The sequence below is a fragment of the Pseudomyrmex gracilis genome, unplaced genomic scaffold (assembly GCF_002006095.1).
Source record: "Pseudomyrmex gracilis isolate BER0280 unplaced genomic scaffold, ASM200609v1 scaffold_43, whole genome shotgun sequence".
NCBI classification, from domain to species: domain Eukaryota; kingdom Metazoa; phylum Arthropoda; class Insecta; order Hymenoptera; family Formicidae; genus Pseudomyrmex; species Pseudomyrmex gracilis.
Genome location: NW_018020627.1, coordinates 775,320 through 794,489, shown reverse-complemented (window position 1 = coordinate 794,489; position 19,170 = coordinate 775,320). Strand labels below are relative to the sequence as shown.

Sequence of the window (19,170 nt, the reverse complement as noted above, 5' to 3'; positions counted from 1 at the left end):
ATCAAACGTGTCATTATCGTTCCGCTCTACGTGCCATCGATGATATCTATCGCGATAATGCAATTGAGGCTTACAAAGAAGCAGAAATGAACCGCGCTCCTGCACACGCAAACAAGAGATTCAATAATCCCGGATACAGTTAACCGGGTTGCGGGGAATGACTGTATTTATTTGCGTGCAAAAACAATCTCCCTCTTCCCCTCTCTCTCTCTCTCTTTCTCTCTCTCTTTCATTCTCTTTCTCCTCGTCCAATCATTCCTCTAGAACTCGTTTTTCCGATGCAAAGAAGCAAATTAGTCTTATGAGCGCGCTAAAAACCTGTTAAATTGTTATTAACTTTTTCTCCGAGAGAGACAACACGTTTGATTGATGACAAGCCACAAATTATCGCACAATTCTCGATAAACTCGCCGATCTAATTTTTTTTCTTTTTTTCCCTACATAAAATATCGCGCGCGCGCGCGTGACTGCAAAACACTGTGTTTGCTCGAAACTAATAATTTCCGCACAATGAGTCTGTCAAATATTTGTCCCCGCGACAATCTCATCATCTCGTTGTTGTTACCGTCGTTTATTATTATCGGCTTGTTACGCGCGGTTTTTTTGTTTTTCCACGAGCGTATATCGTCCTCTCGGAAATTATTACGCGCGCGCATTTCCATCTGCAGATTCATTCTTGTATATTGGCGCGCTCCGCTTCGAACGCGCGGCGTCTCTTTTCCGCGCTCTCGCGGGGTAATCTCATCATATACCCGGTTTCCTTCTCGTCGTCGTCGTCGTCGTCGTCATTCTTACTCGTTCTTTTTCCTAGTCTCTCTCTCGTGTGTGCGTCTCATCTGCGGTTCGCTCCTGGAGACGAGAGCGGGTCCCGGTTGCAAGTCGGACGGATCGACCGTCGTCCGCAACCACTGACATTTTCAAGCAGAGTTATTTGCATAATTTACTATCGACCTCAACATTAGCGTCCCATCTATGCGAAGCTCGCGCACACAAATAGTTCCCAAACGTATATATCATATATATATATATGCATGTATTTGGATGTAAATATGTAAATATAAATAATGGACGGACACATGCGCACGTGATGCTTACGGTCCTTCCTTCCTCTCCCCCGGGGGAGACGAGCAAATTGACGTGGTCGGGATCCTCGTGTATTTTTCACGACTTGTGTTCAGCTGACGCGCGACCCTGAAATTTGACGTGTTGCTAAGTCATGTCGGCCGAAATCGCGAGAGAGGAGGGACGCATCGCGCGCGCGAACGAGATGCATCACGCGCCGGCAGCTTCGGCGCCGTGGTGCAATATTGATGCAGAGAGAGAGAGAGAGAGATAGAGAGGCAGGATCCTTGATCCTATCGACTCTCAAGCATGACGTCAGGATCGATTCGCGACGATCGCGCGCGAACGGTGAATATTCATGAAGGACTGGGGAGAGAGACAAGTGCAGGCCACGACATACACACACACACATACACAGACGTGCGCGCGCGACATGGATGCACTTCGCGATTGTCCGCGGTAAGAGCTGAATAAGTCGATAATAAAACGAGGATTTAAGCCAGATTTGCATTTCTTTTGTGCGCCGCTGAATGACTTGTTTCAACATGACTTTTACCCTCGCTATTTTGAAAAACACTTCGATACACACATGAGGAAAACATGACAAACTCTTGTCGTCGTTATTTATTTACTTATTTTCATCTTAATGTTCTTTTTTTTTTTTTTTTTTTTTTTAAGTACACGCGAGAAAAATAACGATAGACAAAATATCTATTGCTATTCGAGGATCGCGTAAATTGAAAGGGAGATTTATTTTCGCTTTACGGTAACGCGTGTTGTGTGCGCGCGAGTTTTATCGCGTTAGATCTTTATTCCACTTTTGCCTTTAATGAACTGTCAGCACGCCGATTTGTCGTGGCTTGTTGGATTCCCGCGTCATACGCATACACACACACACACACACCCGGTATGACGCAGCTGGTAAACAATTAAATGTGTTACAATGGAAGTAATTGCCGCGCTCCCACGATTATTATTAAACCGCGCGCTTCCCGCGAGTCAGTCGCGGTGCAGAGAGAGAAAGAGAGAGGACCAGTTGTCGACTTTTGCGATTTCGATTTTTAACGGGTACGTTTTATCTTATCTGTACATATAATTACACTACAAAGCCGTTCACACTGTTGCGCGCGAATTTACATACAATTATGGACGTTTTTTTTTTTTTTTATTCTATCTACCGCTGCACGCGCATCAAATGCAACAAAATTCGAGGAAAACCAGTTGCGATGCACGCGTCGCAAAGAGAAAAAAAATAGATTCCGCAGGCGAGCGCCGCGTTAGTCAAGTTAATCCGAAAATGGTCAAACGCGCGACGCGCCGAGGAAAAGCGCATTTTTTATTCGCGTAGGTGCCGAAAGAGACGCGATAATTCCATTAAAATTACGCGCCGCAAATAACGCCCGGGGAGGTGCTTGTGGTGCGTCATACGTCATTAACGCTCTCGTCACGAGCGCGCGCGCGCGCGTTGCGCACGCGTGTGTTGTCCGCGGCGGCGACCAACACCCGTAGTTACAACAGCCAGCGCAGAGAGGAGGATAGAAACGGGAGACGGTTTTTAAGCGCGCCGATGTGTGTTTTGCCAGCCGAGCTCTCTCCGGGACCACGTGCGTGAAAATACGCTCATGTGAAATTCAACGCGCGCGCGAACGTCCCACGAAAATATATCATTATTTGCCGCTGTGTGATGTCGATCGGGAAAAATATTTTGACCTATTCCCCGTTACCCTATCGTTTTACCGTTGACAAATACCGTCGAGCCGTCATCGGAAAATTCTCGGAGAAGTCCATAAGTCTTCGTTCTATCTATCTCTTTTTTTTTTAAACTTAACGGTAATTTAGATTAGCATCGCGTTGTTTTTTTTATTATTCCTCGGCGTCACAATAATACGCAAAAGAATGAAAAACAGACGTGACGTAAACAAAAAAAAAAAAAAAAACAACAATCATCGCGGCGCACGTTTGCATAGGAACGAGATCACTTCTAGTCTAGCGGGACGTTGCAAAGGAGATCGCGTAAGATTATATGGATTACGTGAAGAGGGGGATTAATTTTCTAGGAGTCGCGCGCGCGCTGCCGCAAACTCACCAGCCTTCGGTTCGCGTCCAGTTCTATTTACATTTTTCAATCCTTATTTTCACGCGCTTGTTTCTCCGTCCGGCGTCCGCAAACAGAAAACGCGTTTTATTCCGTCGAGGCCTACGCGCGAGTTCCGCGCATTTTTTCCGATGTGTGCCGCGCGGATGTCGAGACACGGCCTCTTCGTCTCTTCGATGTTGCACGGGGCCGAAGAGCGCCGTGACTCTCGCTCGTACGAGATCGCGGTATGTAAATGGTAATTATCGGGTTCAAGCGCGCTGGAAAGATCAATTAGCTGTGCCGCGAGGAGAACGTTACGTGCGACACGGCGCGCGGCATGTACGACGTGCACATAAATCTTCGCGCGAGATCGGTTAGGCGAAAACGATCGAGTTATTTTTCGCGAGAAAAGACGCGAATCGCGCGCGCAAAAAAAAAAAAAAAAGAAGAAGAAGTCATACCGGGAAGTCGATCCCGAGATCTAACGCGATCTCTGCAATTATCCGCGGCGACGCGGTTTAAATGTGACGCGCATATTCGAAGCTTTCGTTTTTTTTTTTTTTATTTCTTTTTACGTTCATCTCTAGGAAAGTAATTAACGCAAAAGATATAAATTTTAGCGACCGGCGGCGGTTCATAAATAACTCACGCGCGCGTCTCTTTCTCGCGCGATAAAACGACGCGTGACGAAAGCAAAAGAGTCGTCGCGCGAAATTTAATCATACGTTTTGAATAAACCTGACTGGTTGAAGGATTTCGGGAAAGTTGAGATCGTGACGTTCATAGAGACAGACAAAAAAAAAAAAAAAAAAANTAACTCACGCGCGCGTCTCTTTCTCGCGCGATAAAACGACGCGTGACGAAAGCAAAAGAGTCGTCGCGCGAAATTTAATCATACGTTTTGAATAACCCTGACTGGTTGAAGGAATTCGGGAAAATTGAGAACGTGACTTTTTTAGACAAAAAAAAAAAAAAAAAAAAAAAAAAAACCAACGTCGCGAATGAAGTTTGCGCCAAACTTTCTCAAGAAACGACGTTCGTTTTTTTTACATCGTCCGACATTAACAGGTGTGCGTTCATCGTCGATTGCGTAACACCGCGTCCAGGTAATTAGGCGGAAACGAAATGACGTCGCGCGGAAATGAATTGGCGATAGGCGCGTTTACCGGGCGACGGAGCCGCAAATGTGTCGCTAATTCGATAAACTCTCGAGTGTTACATAATCGGCGAGTGAAGAGTTATGGAATTGTTGCATCGCATTAAGTGTATCCGCGCCTTGAACTTTGATGCTGCGCTTGCTCGTTATTATAATATTAAATATCGGTCGCGCGATTCTCGCAGTGTCGCGACGAGATATCGTTCGGCAAATTGTCGCGTCTCGCGAACGTCGGTTGATCGCACGATCTGAGGAATTAACCATCGTGGGCGTTGAAAAAGCATTCGAAACATAAACCGAGAAACAAAGAGAAAATAAAATAAAAACGGCGCGACAGACAATTTCTTTCGCAAAACGCAGAAAAGATGATTCGTGTAACGTGGCGCGAGGACGTCGCGCGCGCACGTTCGCGCTGCGCAAATCAATCTGCCACATCCATCCGCACACATCCGGAGAGAGTCTAAAATAAATACCCCCCGTGTCAGATTCGTTCTAAATTACAAATAGCCATCGATTCGGGGATTATCATTAATTAATATCAATATTGATCGTCGCGAATAAGTATAGCACGAAGGCGTAAATTATGCAAACTGCGCCTTCATCCATGATGTAAATATAGACGGATTATAACCGGCGCACCGCAACGCGCGCGCGAGGCTTAATTATCGCTTTATCTGCTTGAAAAGTTTGCGCGCAAATCGTCATCGCCGAGGGTTTTTGCACGTAATATAATATCACAGATACGTATGTTCGCGCGCCCGCGTGTTTTCTTTACGTGTTCAACGTGTTTTACACACATCAGCCTTCTTCTCTCGGCGAAATCGAGAGATAGAGCCGCGTAGGCGGCTTTAGAGAAACGGAGTTTCTCGGCCCACGCGCGCTCGCGTTGTCGCGTAAAAGTCACAGGATGCCCCCGTCCTTGTGTGTGTGAGAAAGAGAAAGAGAGAGAGAGAAGGGTCCTCGCTTCTGAACTGAAAACGAGCGAACCTAACGAGCGAGGATGCGCGCAAGCGCGTGAAAAGCAATAAAGACGCTATTAATAAATTATGAAGTCACATTAATGCCGATGCGAATCGCTTAGGAGGAGGTTTTTCCTTCCTCTCTCGTTCTATTTTTGCAACGTTTCTCGCGTCGCGGCAAAACTAAAGGGGGAAAATAAAATCCGCGATTTTTTTTTTATGCGCGCGCGCGATCCCTATTTGCAAATCGGAACGTACGATCGGATACTGTAATACCTGCTGTTCGTATCGAACCGTTGAATCATAAATCCCCCTTCCCCCTTCGCTTCGCGATCGCGCGCGAGTTTCCGAGCGAGAGGTTGCGCTCTTTTTACTCGCCGTTCTCTCAAGGTCGAGCGATAAACTTTTCCATTATATATCGGCAGGAAACAGATCAAGTACATAATTTATTATAACTTCCTCCATTTAAACGTCGGTTAACGCTTCGTTTTTTTTTTTTTTTTGCGCCGCCGCCACCGCCGACTTTCTTGCGCGCGTCAAAATCGATTCCGCGCAAGAAAAGGATGTCGGCGTGAAAAAGGACGTCGCGCACCGGCGATGTTAATTTCTCACAAAAATCCTAAAATTGTTCTTTAAACAACCGAAGACGATCGTGCGAACGTATTTTCGAAAAACTAGATTCGCGCGCAAAGTGGCTTGGAGTAAAATTTCTTCCGATCGTGTTTTTTCGATATCTTTCTTTCTCTCTTTCTGTCAGCATTCGTAGGCGGCGGCAAATAAATCGCCCGACGAAAAAGTTGTAATTTCTCTCGAATTTATCCCGAAAGAAGACCGCGAGGTGCCGTCGTCGAGCGGAATGCCCCTCGATCGACGCGCGCGTAGCGAAGTAGCGGCTGGAATACATGCGCGGCGAAACGACGACGACGACGCACGTCGGCCAACCTGTCGGTCGAGCGGCGGTTATCTCGATATATTGAGAACTCCGCTTTAATAATGACAGACACTCGTAACGCAGGATCACTCGTCCTTGCAACCCGCGGGATCCTTGCCCCCTCGCGTTGCATCAGCGGTCGGACCGCTCTCGACCGTCCGTGTGCTTCTTTCTCGATATAAGCAAGTCTCGCGCGTACTGGTGTTAGTTCGCGCTCACCTGTGCCCGGTTTGAACGCGCGTATTAATAATAATCCGTATGTGTGTGTTGTATACACTTCGGTCTGTGTGTCACGCGCTAGTCTTTATTGTCGTGTAAGTAGCGTTTAGCGTCGAGCGAACATTGTAAACGATCGGCGATAAGTTACACACGACGAGTGAATTACAACAATTTGCCGAGATGGATTTAGTTGCCGCGCGCAATTAGATTCGGTGTATTTACATATATCGGGTTGGGATCTCGTAAGTGATAATAATATAAATTAGACACGTGTTGCACACGTATATTATATATATCTATATATTACGCAACCAGATATATTGTGTGATTTATATTGTGAGACAAACATTGCGCGACACATGTCGAGGAAAAAACCCAAAGCGACGTTTATAACATGCGTGTGGATGTAATAACGCACACGCTATCAGAGCGCTTTTAACATATTATTAACGCTCAATAACGCATATCTCTGGAAAATGCTGACGATTGCCGGTCATTAACGCACCGCGGACCTGCGCTTTTATGATCGAAGTAGGTTATAACGAGAGAGAAACCGCGCACGGAGAGCAAATTAAATCGAAGAACTTATTGAAGAGATAATTAAGGAGCGGTGGACGCGCGCGCGGGATTTCAATCAGGCCGCGAGTTGATTCGTTAGTTAGCTCAAAAAATAGCATAACGTCTTGTTTTATCTCGCAACGAATTAAAACGTACATAAACAACACCGCTTTCGATATGTTTACCACTACATGGCGGCTGCTTTGCCACACGGCCGTACGATAACAATTATCGACGCGCGCGCTCAAGGCAAATTTACACACAAAACTTCTGTAATTGATTCGCAGGTGACGAGCAATACCGTGGCGCGGGCGGATCCAGCAGCGGCAGTCCACCCACGAGCCTGCTCGTGGTTCCTCAGCCCCTCACCGTCAAACCATCCCATCCGTCTCATCTGAACTCACATCTCGCCGGACCGCATTCGCATCCGCCGCGAAAGTACCAGTGCAAGATGTGTCCGCAGGTGAGTATAAATCAAGTCGATTGGGAGATTAGGAAAGTTACATTCAAGCGAAAACTCATCCGTGACTCTCGCGAGCGAGAGTTCGAATTTGACACGCAACGTATTAGATCCTTACCCCGTTTGCCCCGTTGTGTATAATGAATAGATTTTTAATTTATCGCTAACTCGGTTTTAGTCCCCCGTCGGTTGTTACTCGTCACCGGATGTGTTTTGACTTCTATTTGTTCGTTATCTTGGCTCGTCAACTGTAGATCTTGCGCGGCCAGTGATATCGTCGATCCAACCAGAAAAAGCGTGTGCAAATAATCACATTCGATTCTATCGATCTTGATTGTTGCCGCTTTTATCTCGACGCTGATTGGACGTGTTTCTCGGATGTGTTTCTCGATTTATGTCGTACGAATCAAGAGGCACGGTATTAAGAGGCGTTCGAGCGCGACTTCGTTGCGCGTGTCTTTAAAAACATAACTAAACTAAAGTCACGTGACACTGAGGGGAGGAAAAACAACACGTGACTTTAAAAACGTGACTAAAGTAAAGTCACGTGATTTTAGTCAGTTGTTTTTCCACTCCTCCCTCTCACTATTTTTTTTATCTTGATTTTCATTGTTGTTTCCGACATCTCTCTAATCTGTATTATATGGTAATTTTGTATCATCTCTCTAATGTGTATTATATGATAATTTTAGACATATATACTAGCTGTCATTGTGGTGACAGGTTGTGTTCACTGACACTACACGTTAAAATAAAAACAATAATAGCGTGCGCGTAGCGCGCGCCTGTGTTGGGCTAGTGACAAATAATTTGACAGTATCATTGACGGTACGTGCGGTTAATGTTGACGGATTGATGTAGGATATGTATTGACAAATACATGTTGATTCCGGATTTCTTGATTCTCTCGGATACATCAGTATGCCGCGTGGCGGCAGGAATATCGACAGTAATTGACAGTAAGTAAACGGTACTGCTGATTGTGCGTTGAAGAGGCCGCGTCAATATAGTTTTAGAAACTTCTGCGAAAATAATAATAACAGCAATAATAACGTGACTTTATCAAAGACGCGAAATTATTATTATTATTATTATTATTATTATTATTATTATTATTACTATTATTATTATTATTATTATTATATTAAGACACTTGACATAAAACATTTTATTGCGTACCGTAAGTATTTATTAATATTCCTGATTAATAAATATAATACTAGTTTCATTGATTGCGTAAAGTATGTGTAACAAGTCCGTTCTAGCAACACCTCGCGATGTAATTCGACAATTTTGCACGCAAGCAACTGCTTCTACTTGAATTCGAAATACCGGCGAAAAGTTCGCTCTTATAAAAATGGAGGAAAAAATTGTATAATTGTACATGAAACGCGGAATTATGTAAATTATACACGAACGTGCAAGAATCTTGAACGAAATGTATGCTGTTTGTTTTGTTTTTTTTTTTTTTTTAAACACAGCAGATTCAGGCAGATCCATTTTCTTCTCCTTTCTCGAGACGATTGAAATTCCAAAAGCGTGAAAAGTATTGTCGTAAAAGTTGTTTTTTGAAAAGATCGAAATAAATATCAAATCGTTTTCAAAGAGGTTAAAATTTACAATATCGGAAACGTTCAACCCTTTCGACTTTCACAATGCGACGCTTTCGTGCCAATTTGTTCTTTTTAGCGTTTCATGTTTTTTTTTTCGTCACACTAGAACGCTTCCACACTGCCACTCTTTTACGAACAATGGTCGCAAACAGTAGCAGCTACTTTTTAAAATCTTCTAATAGATATGTGAGCGATACGCGCTTGGAGATGGAATTTGAATAAAACAAAAATACTACTGCTAAAGTGTTTGCAAGAGAATAGGTGATCTATCGTTTTTTGTCACCGGAGTCGTTTTACGTTTCATTTAACCAACCAAATGCGATGTGGCTACCGTAAGCTCGTCTCTCTTGTCGTTTATTAACAAATCAGTTTTCCTATCTTTCTTTCCTTTCTTCAGGTAATGCCTCCGCTCTCTCGATATTTTTTTTCTTTTTTTACGGTGAATACGTCCGATTCTAAAACTCGACAAACCGCACACCCGGTAACAAAAAAAAAAAAAAAAAAAGAGTAAAACACCTGATCGTTCACATCGAATATGGAATTCGATGCGGATATTAACTTGTGTCGCTAGCGCGCATTGATTTGAAAGTAATATCTCGGGTTACGACACACGAATTTTCACGTTGCACGATTTTACGATCTTGCGCACTTAGAAATGTGATTGACATTCTCTACTAACGCACGGCCGTTTTGCATTTGCATTTGGTTTAACACCAGAACAAGACCAGACCCGTCAAAAACTGAAATTCAGAAATGCGATTTACTCGCAAGAAGTGTTCCGAGTGTGATTTGAAATTTTTAACAAGAAAAAGTGTGGAATATATTAAAAATTTTTGTAGTTGCTTTGTTTTGTTAATTAATTATTCAAATACGAAAAAAATCAAAACAGTTTAAACAAATGAAGCGATTTTTCGAACGCAGCAAAATTAAAAATATACACGTTCAACTCTGATTGTTCTGGCGTTAAATGACGCGTTAATGATTACGTTTAAGATCTTGTGCGTTTAACGTTCGAAAGTTACATGTGTTTCGATTTTTTGGAAAAGCTTTCTGTATTCCAGTTCGGCATTAACGTTGAAACGGTAATAAATTTGCCCAAATGTTTAGAAAGTGCCTAGTATTTTCTCGTCGTTTACGAAAACGAAGAGAATGATTTTATGGTCGCTCATTTGTGTGCGTCTTTCGACGGTCCTCTTTGACAAAAATGATCCGTAAACGTGTGCTCTAAAGTGAAACAGGAAAACCTACTACACGCGCGTGCTCAGACTGCAATAAATAAATCATATGGTAATTTTTTTTTTTTTTATTTCTATATCAGTCTCTTTCTTTTTTTTTCTTTATCAAAACTGATTTGCCGAGAGAAACGGAATTTGCCTGTGTGTGAGGATCGTAAAATCCTTTCTAAGATTTTGCATTATATCGAAAACTCTTTGTGAGGATTTTCTCGAATTCACTGAAATAGGTGGGCGGAAAGCTGTTGACAAATTGATATCACATTTTCCGGAGGAAACGTTCATATTTGATAAGAATTTCCTCCAAAGTGCAAAGAGGTATTGCCTCTCATTATTGATGATTCCAAACGGGGATTTTTTTTTTTTTTGAAAACCGCCTCTGAAAACTTTTATCGGCTTGAAGATTTCGGTGCGCGCGACAAAGGCTCGTGAAAAGAAGGGGGAAGGGAACAAAGAAATTCTCTCGGCTTCGAGAAAGTTCTTTGCGATAAATTTTCCACGTGCGACGCGCATCATCCTACGGATGATAAATCTCGAGTTTCGCAAAATTCGTTGACGTGTGTTTTACGAGCCGTTTAGAGACAATCGTTAAAGTAACTTTAACGGCTCTACGCGCTTTTCGCGATAATTGACGGCGAACGCGGCAAGGAGAGTAAAAGGAGTAAAAGACGAAAGAGAGAGGAGAGTTTCGAAGGACGCGATTACGCGACATATTCCGCAAGGTGGATTGTTAAAACCTCTAATAACGATATTCGCCGAACGGTTGTAGAATAGGGCGGATTGATATTTTTACGTAGCGGCGCTCTCGATCGCGCTCGCGACGCGACGGCGCTTGCGCGCGGACAAAAACACAGGAGCAAAACACAAAACCGGCGATTAAAACCAGTTATCGCGCGTGTATATCTGTCGCGTTGGGATGCGCCTACAATATATATCAATGCGCGAAGGGGTTAATTTTGTTCCGCAAATCGGAGGAGCGTCGCGTGTCGTGGAAATCCCGCAATCTCCGTTACTTTAAATGTCTTAATAAAAGAATCCTCTCTTTCTTTTTTTTTCTTTTTTTCGTGCGGCTGATTTATATTCCGTTACGTCGTTCGCACGGCGTCGCGGAAGGAGCGAGAGAGGATGGTCGTCGTTAAGACGCGCCGGTCCCGGTCAACGCGCTGCTGCTTCATTAGCGCGGTGAGCGCGCACGAAATTAAGCAAAGGAACAAATCTAAACGCGAACGTTGCTTCGTTAAAATTATTTTACCGGTTAATGACTAATCAGCTCGGCCGTGCCGCTCGTTCGACGACGTTCGGTTTTTATCGCCGACATCGTCGGAGAGGGGTAATAAAACGATAACGCGACGCGATCCGCCGCTCTCTCGTCACTGTCGGTCGTAATACACGGTCGTTTTTTTTTTTTTTTTTAAATAAACATATCTGTTTTATCGATAAAAAATTGCACCAATGTATTTATTATTTTATTGGTAAATTTATTATTTCGCCGATAAATTGCGACATTACCGGACTCTGCGTTTGAAAGAGCTGAGTAAATAAACATTATATTCCCCGACGAGAGCGCGACACGTTTTTTTGTTGTTTTTTTTGGAAGAGCTTTTTTTTTTATTCGATGTATTATCACTCAGTTTTTAATTTTCGCAAAAAGTGATCTCAATTTCTCTGACTCTCGCGAAAACCGATTGGTCTAGAGATCGTTGCGTTTATATTCTCCCCTTCCTAGGCGCGGAGCGGGATGTAATAATAAATACTCGCCGACTCGATCGGTCTCCCGGCAGTGTGTGGCTTGTCGTTCAATTCTGGCAAGACGGGAGATTATAAAACCGAATCAAATTACACATTTGCGGGCCGGTAAAAAAGTTTACAAATTACACAGATTTCGTGCAACGGTACCGCGGCAGATTCACCGACGATTAATCGGCCTCCGCGGCGCGTCACAAAGTAGTAGTTTCTCGTTGTAATCGTTCTCTTTATCGGATATCCTTACGACGAGGGAAGAGCGCGAGGAAAAAGTGTCGGGGCAATTGGGAAAAAATTCAAAAAAAAAAAAAAAAGATGCGCGCGAAAAAGAGGCGCGGTAAGAAAAGGACACCGGCGCGCGAAGTGAAGTTGTCGAGAACGCATCGTTTGATGTAACATATTTTTTATTCTGCGCGAAGATCGCCGGCGGGAGGAACGATCTTCAAAAGAGAGAAGAGAGCATCGGTCTTGTAAAGGCATTTAAATTACAATTGCAAAATTACAATCGATAATTTATAATTGCAAATTGACATAAATTTCAGCACATCTGTGTGCGGTTTTTTGCGAGAGTGAGAAATGAAGTTTCTTGCGGGTACGTTCGCGCGTTACGTTCGCGCCAAGCGGAAACGTGTCGGTGGCAAATTTATTTTTGATTAGTTAATATTGATTGAACGCGCGCTGCGTGCCCTGCGTAGAGAGACGAAGGAAGTCCGAGGATAGGAGGCGAGGAGGGGAGAGAAGAAGGGTAACGTATAAAGTTGATTTAAGACGGGAGGTTGTTGAAAATTTTCAGGAATTCATAAATTGCCGCAATCACCACGCCCCCATAAGGCAGGAAGTGAAATTATGCTTCATCTCGCGCGCAACGGTGCTGTCACGCTCGTTTCACTAATGTCTTCTACGATTAATCGAGTGCGTTGTCTCGCGCCGCCGCGATGGCCCCTCGTAGATCATCCGACCGGACCGAACGTGTGTATTTTCGACGTTTCTCGCGCGCGCGCGAAGCGAGACGTTAGTTCTCTCGCTCTCCGAACGAAACTCTCACAAAAGCGTTCTGCTTCGAGATGGGATTTAATTTTTATTATTATTATTATTATTATTTTAACACGACTTTTGAATGAAAAAACGCACGTCTTTTTCCTCGTTTTTGCAATTCAAACGCGCGTCGTTCTGAATTACGACACGCGCGCGCGCCCGACGCGAAATCGGAGTCACGGACTTAAAGCGCGCGATATCGCGCGATTGCGCCGGTCGCGCTTCAACGATCTCGTCCTTTAATCCAACGCGTCCACCTCGTTGTCGCTTTACGACGCTTTACGTCGTAGACCGTCGGCGGCTACCGTTCCGTTGCTTATCGAACATTCCGCCACCGAGGGGAATACACGGATCTCCGTGGCGTGGTGACGCGCGCGCGGGGAGAAATAAGACGAAGAACGAAGACGACAGAGAAAGATAAAGAGCAATAGAGAGAGAAGGCAAAGGAAAAAGACGACCGTCTCCTGAATGAAGCTATGCGCCTCCGTGGCCGGAGGGCTCGGGATTCAAGTCCGGAGGCTAGTGTACCGTGACGGCACAGCATCCTGCCTCAATCCTGGCATCCTCGCCCCGCTCGTCTCTTCGCTCCTCCTGTCCGCGCGCGTAACCCCTTTACTTTACTCCTCTTCCCACTTCCCTCCTCCCCCCGGAGATTTCTCTCTGAGCCGCGCGCGCGGCTTCGTTTCTCTTCGTCCGACCCGACCGCGACCTGCTGTTTCCTTCTCCTTTCCGTTAACCCTCTCTGGCTTCGTCGTTAATGTCCCGCGCTTCTTCCTTTATCATTCTCTCTCTCGCCCTCTCCCTCCTTTCTTTCATTAAGCTTCTTCACCGGAGCTTCTCCCGACGTCTGTTTCTCCTTCGTTCTAGATGCGTGCCGTTCGCCGCTTCCTCACGTCAAATTGGATCTCGCTCTTTCTCTCTTTCTGTATCTCTCATTAGATTTTTTTTTCTTTTTTTTTTTTTTTTTTAAATTCCGCGTGTATCCTCTTCGACGTTACGTAATACATATATTCACCTGCCGTCGTCTTATCGGTCGTTCCTCGTTCGATTCTTGTTCGTCCTGTCAGTTTAGCTTCTGTAGATATATCTGCGCTCTTATCGACTTCCTGTCAGCAATTTCACAACCATCACGGTGGCGAAATTAGCGGTTTTCGTTCGTTCGCCTGCCTTTCTCTCTCTCTCTCTCTCTCTCTCTCTCTCTCTTTCCTTCTCTCTCTTCTCTCTCCTGACTCTTTTCTCTCCTTTTTCCTTTCACACGTTACACACCTTCGCGGTGGCGCGGCGCGCGGTTCGCGCGCTCACGACCACTAACGTTGTTTCGTTGTGCTTCATCTTCCATCGTCAATGTCTTTCTGCTTCTTCATCCATCGATGCCCACCGCTCTTCCTTCCATTAACATTTCGTTTCACCTCAGCGGTTCGAGGCGAGCCTCTCCTCGACGTTACCTCTCGCTTCACCCCTCCTCCCCTCTCCTTCACTCTTTCCTCTCAGGCGTCTCCTCTCCGCTGGTACACCCGTCCTCGTGATCTTCCTCGATCTTCTTTCTTTCTCATCTTACCGGCCACGTCTCTTCGTCCTCTCGCTTCTCGTCCTTCCATCGTTCATTCTGTTGGTCGCGTTCACGCAACTTGCGCGCGCTCGCCTCTTCATCTAGTTCGCCTCTCTCTCTCTCTCTCTCTCTCGCTCTCTTCTTGCCCACGGTATTTCCTTCAATTTGCCTCGTACTCTCTTCGGTTCCTGCCAGGCGGGCATCATCATCGTCCACTTCGGCCGATCGATATCCGAGGCCGTGGAGCTTCGTGACGCGCTTCGTGTCCCCCTCATTCCTCCCCCCGTCCGTTCCTTGAACGCCGGAAAACCGCAACACGGATCTAGTTAACCGCGCCGCGGAAATTATTCGCGGAATAATATCGTTCGTGGATCTAGGAATCGATTCCGAACGATCCTGGAAGCGCCGCTCGCTTTTGCGGGACTCTCATTCGTGCGAGACGTCAAAATTCGCCGGTTGCGAAACATTTCCTCTTCTCTCCTCTTCTCCACCTTCCCCTCCCCGCCTTCTCTCGCCTCTCTCGGAATATCGAAATTTATATTTACCTCTCGCGAGGTTATATTTTATACATCGATCGAATATACACACTCTGTACAACCTCTATTTATAATCCGCGTCAATCTTTATTAAAATACGCGACGCGCGATCGGAGCGCTATTTCGGGTTAATTTCTATCCATCTTGCGCGGTTCGAAAATCGCGAAATATATTTTTTCTCTCTTCCGCGGAGGGGAATATTTACGCACGTAGTTCCAGATTTACTGATTTTTTCTTTTCCACGAGCTTCCTCTGACGAACGAGATATTGCGAACGCGTGTGACGAGGTACATCTGAAAGAGAAAGAGAGAGAGAGAGAGAGAGAAACGATTTATTTCGCAAGGCGTACATAGAGCTGGGCAAGGTCCATTCTTCGTTCCTCGCGGTAGCTGCTGAGCTCTGTCTTCCTTTCTCTCTTTCTCTCTCTATCTCTCTCTTTCTCTCCGTCTGGTTTCAAGGCACACGCACGAGATCTCGGTGGAAGGTGTACGAACGCGCGCGGACATTATTGAGAGAAAGAGAGAGAGAGAAAGAGAGAGAGAGAGAGAACGGCGTCGCGGTGTGCGTGCACATCGGTAAGGGGCCTCACCTGATCACGCACCACGGTAGCGAGAGGCCCGTCATTTTTTTCCACTCAATTTTTTTTTATGCTTCTTTGTGGCCAGCGTCTCCCTCTTTGCCGTGGCCTCCTAGTAGTAGTACGAGCAGAACCAGAAAACGTGCGCGCGGGACGGGAGGGAATCGGAAGAGAAGAAAACGCGTGGACGTCCACCGTCTCAAAAACATCGGTCGTCGTAGAATCGACGATCTAACGTTGATCGAAATTCGTGCGAGCCTTCTCAAGGTTGTGCGCGCGCGATCTCGTCGTCGCGAGGCGTAATGAAGTAACCGGATCGGAGTTATGTGTGCCTGCCTGCCTGCCTGCCGCTGTTATTCGCTCGCTATATCTGCGCGCGGTAATCAGATTTAATTGAGGAGAGACCGCGGCGATAATCGCGATGTCTTATTCATAAGGCGATGCGATAAGACGATAAGATGCGTCGTATGTACGCGCGGCGCGTTGTCGCGCCGTGAGTCTTTATCGTAACGAATTTGACCGCCGTGCCGATGACAAGCAGAATTCGTCTTCGGAAAATATGTGAAAAAAAAAAACAAGGAAAAACGGGGAACGTACTCTTCCTTCCGCGCGCAAAAAATTAATGAAATTACCGTTACGTAACGAGCTTCTTCTCTGAGTCAATAAAAAAATCAGATCGCAACCTCAAAGAGCCTTGACGATCGGCCGACTGTGGTTCTTCCTCGCGCTTTTGCTGTAAAAAAAAAAAAAAAAAAATAAATAAATATATAAAATATGGAGCGAACATCCCACCGATTCTTCGCGTTTTTTTTTCTGGCAGCGATATAAATGAGGTTTTGCTATGTAATGAACATCGTGCGGCAGATTCTCGAGCGAAAACCGAATGGGGAGGGGGGACAGGTTGAGTCTAGAGTTCGGATCGGGACGAGTGTGAGGAGGAAGAGCGACGAGGGAGAGCGAGATTTGAAGTGTGAGGGAGACGACAGGATCGGGCAGCCTCCCACGCCAAACAAAAGTCCTTAAGCCTTAGACTGAACATGATACCCCATTTACTGTCTATGTACTAAATTTCCAAATCCAAACCCTCTTCCTCTCCCTCCCACGCACACCCTCTCCTAAGCGTCCGCCCCTTACGTACGGCGCGCGGCACACAATGCCCCTCTTCCTCCCGGTCTTCGACCCTTCGTCTCGAGTTATGTAACCGTCGGTCGGTCCGTCCATCGTCCGCACGTCCGTCGACGCGCGTTCTGACAGACGTGCTTATTCTTCCCTGAATGAGCCAGGATTAAGAAGCGCGATAGATTCCTTTTGATTCCCGGAGGGAGGGGAAGAGGAGGAAACGCGAGAAGAAGAGGAACGGATCGTTCCACTCGCGCGATCTGAGATTGCGTACGATCCGCTTTAATCAATTTGTGAATCGTGTTTCTTGTTTACGTTGTAATTAGATCGATAATGATAACCTGTGGAAATATAAATCGATATTGCGCTCGGGACTTTCCGATTTACAAACTTGTTCCGGAATTTTCCCACATGACTGATCGACATCTAATATAATTATCCGCCGCGAGAACGTAATCTTCCACGCGTCTTACAAACGTGACAGAGTAATAGAAAATCAAGTTTGCGCGCGCGTGAACTAGAGAAAGACGCGAACACGATCTCGCTCTTTCGCACGTTCCTTTATTTCGCGTTCGGGAATTTACGCGCGCGTGAAGTAGATCAGATTCAATTCGGGGCGGGAGTATCCGACGAGGGAGGGATTGAGAACCACGGCGGAAACTCGGCGCGTCCAAGATATCTCGGAGCTACCGTGATAATGCGTGACAATTCGAATTTACTTGCAATTACCTATAGCCGAGCGATCACGTGATCGCTAGAAAGGCGATTAAAGTGCCTCCGTATCGATTTTTTTTCCTTTTTTTTTTTTTAGTCCTTTGGACTCCGGGGGGCTATTCGTCCGCCTCTTTCTCTTCCTCCTCCTCCTTCCCGAACTCTCTCTCTCTCTCTCTCTCTCTCTCTCTCTCTCTCTCTCTTTTTCTCGGTCACCTTTGCTTCGCGCGTTACGTCCTTCTCTTTCTCCTTTCTCGAGCTGCGTGCGACTAAGGGACCGTAACTATTTGACTCGATTCACTATCTCTTTTTTTCATCTCCTTCCGTGGATCCTTTCTTCTTGGCATTTCATCTCGGTGAGATGTGTGACGAAAGTGTGTGAGGCACCGATGCGGTTCCCCGGTATAAATTATTTTTTGTCCACGTACTTGTGGCCTCTTCACGTTCTCTGTCTCTCTCTCTCTCTCTCTTTTCGTTCTATGATTCAAAACTAGATCACGTAAAAAAAAGTCCATAAATTCAGCCTTTTCCTCTTCCTTTTTTTTTTTTAGGAAGATCACTTTGCGTATACAAATTTACACGTATAAGAAAATTTTGCTATTTTATTTCGTTATTTTATGTAAAAAAGTTTTAAATCGCTCTTCTGTCCTTGACTTTTACACAATTGCGTGAGCGTTGTGAAACTTAATCGACGACAATTTACATTCGCGGGACAAGTGGGAGATAAATGAAAAACGCGAGGCAAGGTTGCATTCGGCTTTTATCCAAAACAAGAATTGATGAACGTAATTCTGATTTGTTTTTTTGCCACATGTAAAATTCTTCCCTAATTTCAATATTTTTGCAAACAATCTAGTAAAATCTTGAAAGAAAATTGCAAATTTGATCGTAATATTCTGTTGACAAAGTTGCTGCGTGACTCACGTATAGAAACGAAAATGCGCGTTTGCTCGCCAAATGCGAGAGCGCCATCGATTGACGCGCGTTCGATCGCGAAAAGCGCGGCCGGTCGCGTGGCCAGTTTTCACGCGAACAGCTCGTCCGGTTAATAAAGGTTTGACGTACCGGATAAAGAGGCGTACAGATTCGGCAGCAGAAACGAAGCGACACCGGTCGGGACGAGGGGAACGTGAAAGAGGGGAAATGTGAAGAGTACGGGAAGGGCTGTGGAGGGAAAGGAATATAAAGAAAGAGGGAGCAAGAAAAGAGAGTAAACAAGATGAAACGAAGTAGTGCTCGCGGTGGCTGCCGGTCGTAAATCTGTGGCTGGGCCTCATCACCGACTGAATATTCTCTCCCTACCTCCCTTTCCTCCCTCTCACCCCTCGACACGCTCGCCCTGCTGTCCATCTCTCTCTCTCTCTTTCTTTTGCTCTCTCTCTCTCTCTCTCTCTCTCTCTCTCTCTCTCTCTCTCTCTCTCTCTTAATCTGGTCGATAGGCTCGTACTCTTCCCGTTTACCGATCGTCCGTCCCGCTCGCACTCCTGCGGGATCCGCGGCGCATCCTCTCGCGCCGCTCTCTATCTCCGCTTGATTTCTTTCTTTTTTCTTTTTTTTTTTTTACTCTTTTTTCGAACCCGCTCTGCTCTCCTCCCGCCGCTCCTTATCCGCTTTTTTGCCGGCGCGACTAACG

The 19,170-nt window shown here is 45.5% G+C and overlaps 1 protein-coding gene across 3 annotated transcripts in view; it reads left to right on the top strand.

Annotated features, from left to right (window-relative positions):
- The window catches only part of LOC109853099 (zinc finger protein rotund-like), a 138,811-nt gene that overhangs the window by 80,123 nt on the left and 39,518 nt on the right, over window positions 1-19,170 (top strand). For all 3 annotated transcript variants that reach the window (XM_020424856.1, XM_020424853.1, XM_020424857.1), the window contains exon 4: window positions 7,250-7,425. In XM_020424856.1, coding sequence (XP_020280445.1) covers window positions 7,250-7,425 — 176 coding nt within the window. The remainder of the gene's footprint in view (window positions 1-7,249; window positions 7,426-19,170) is intronic.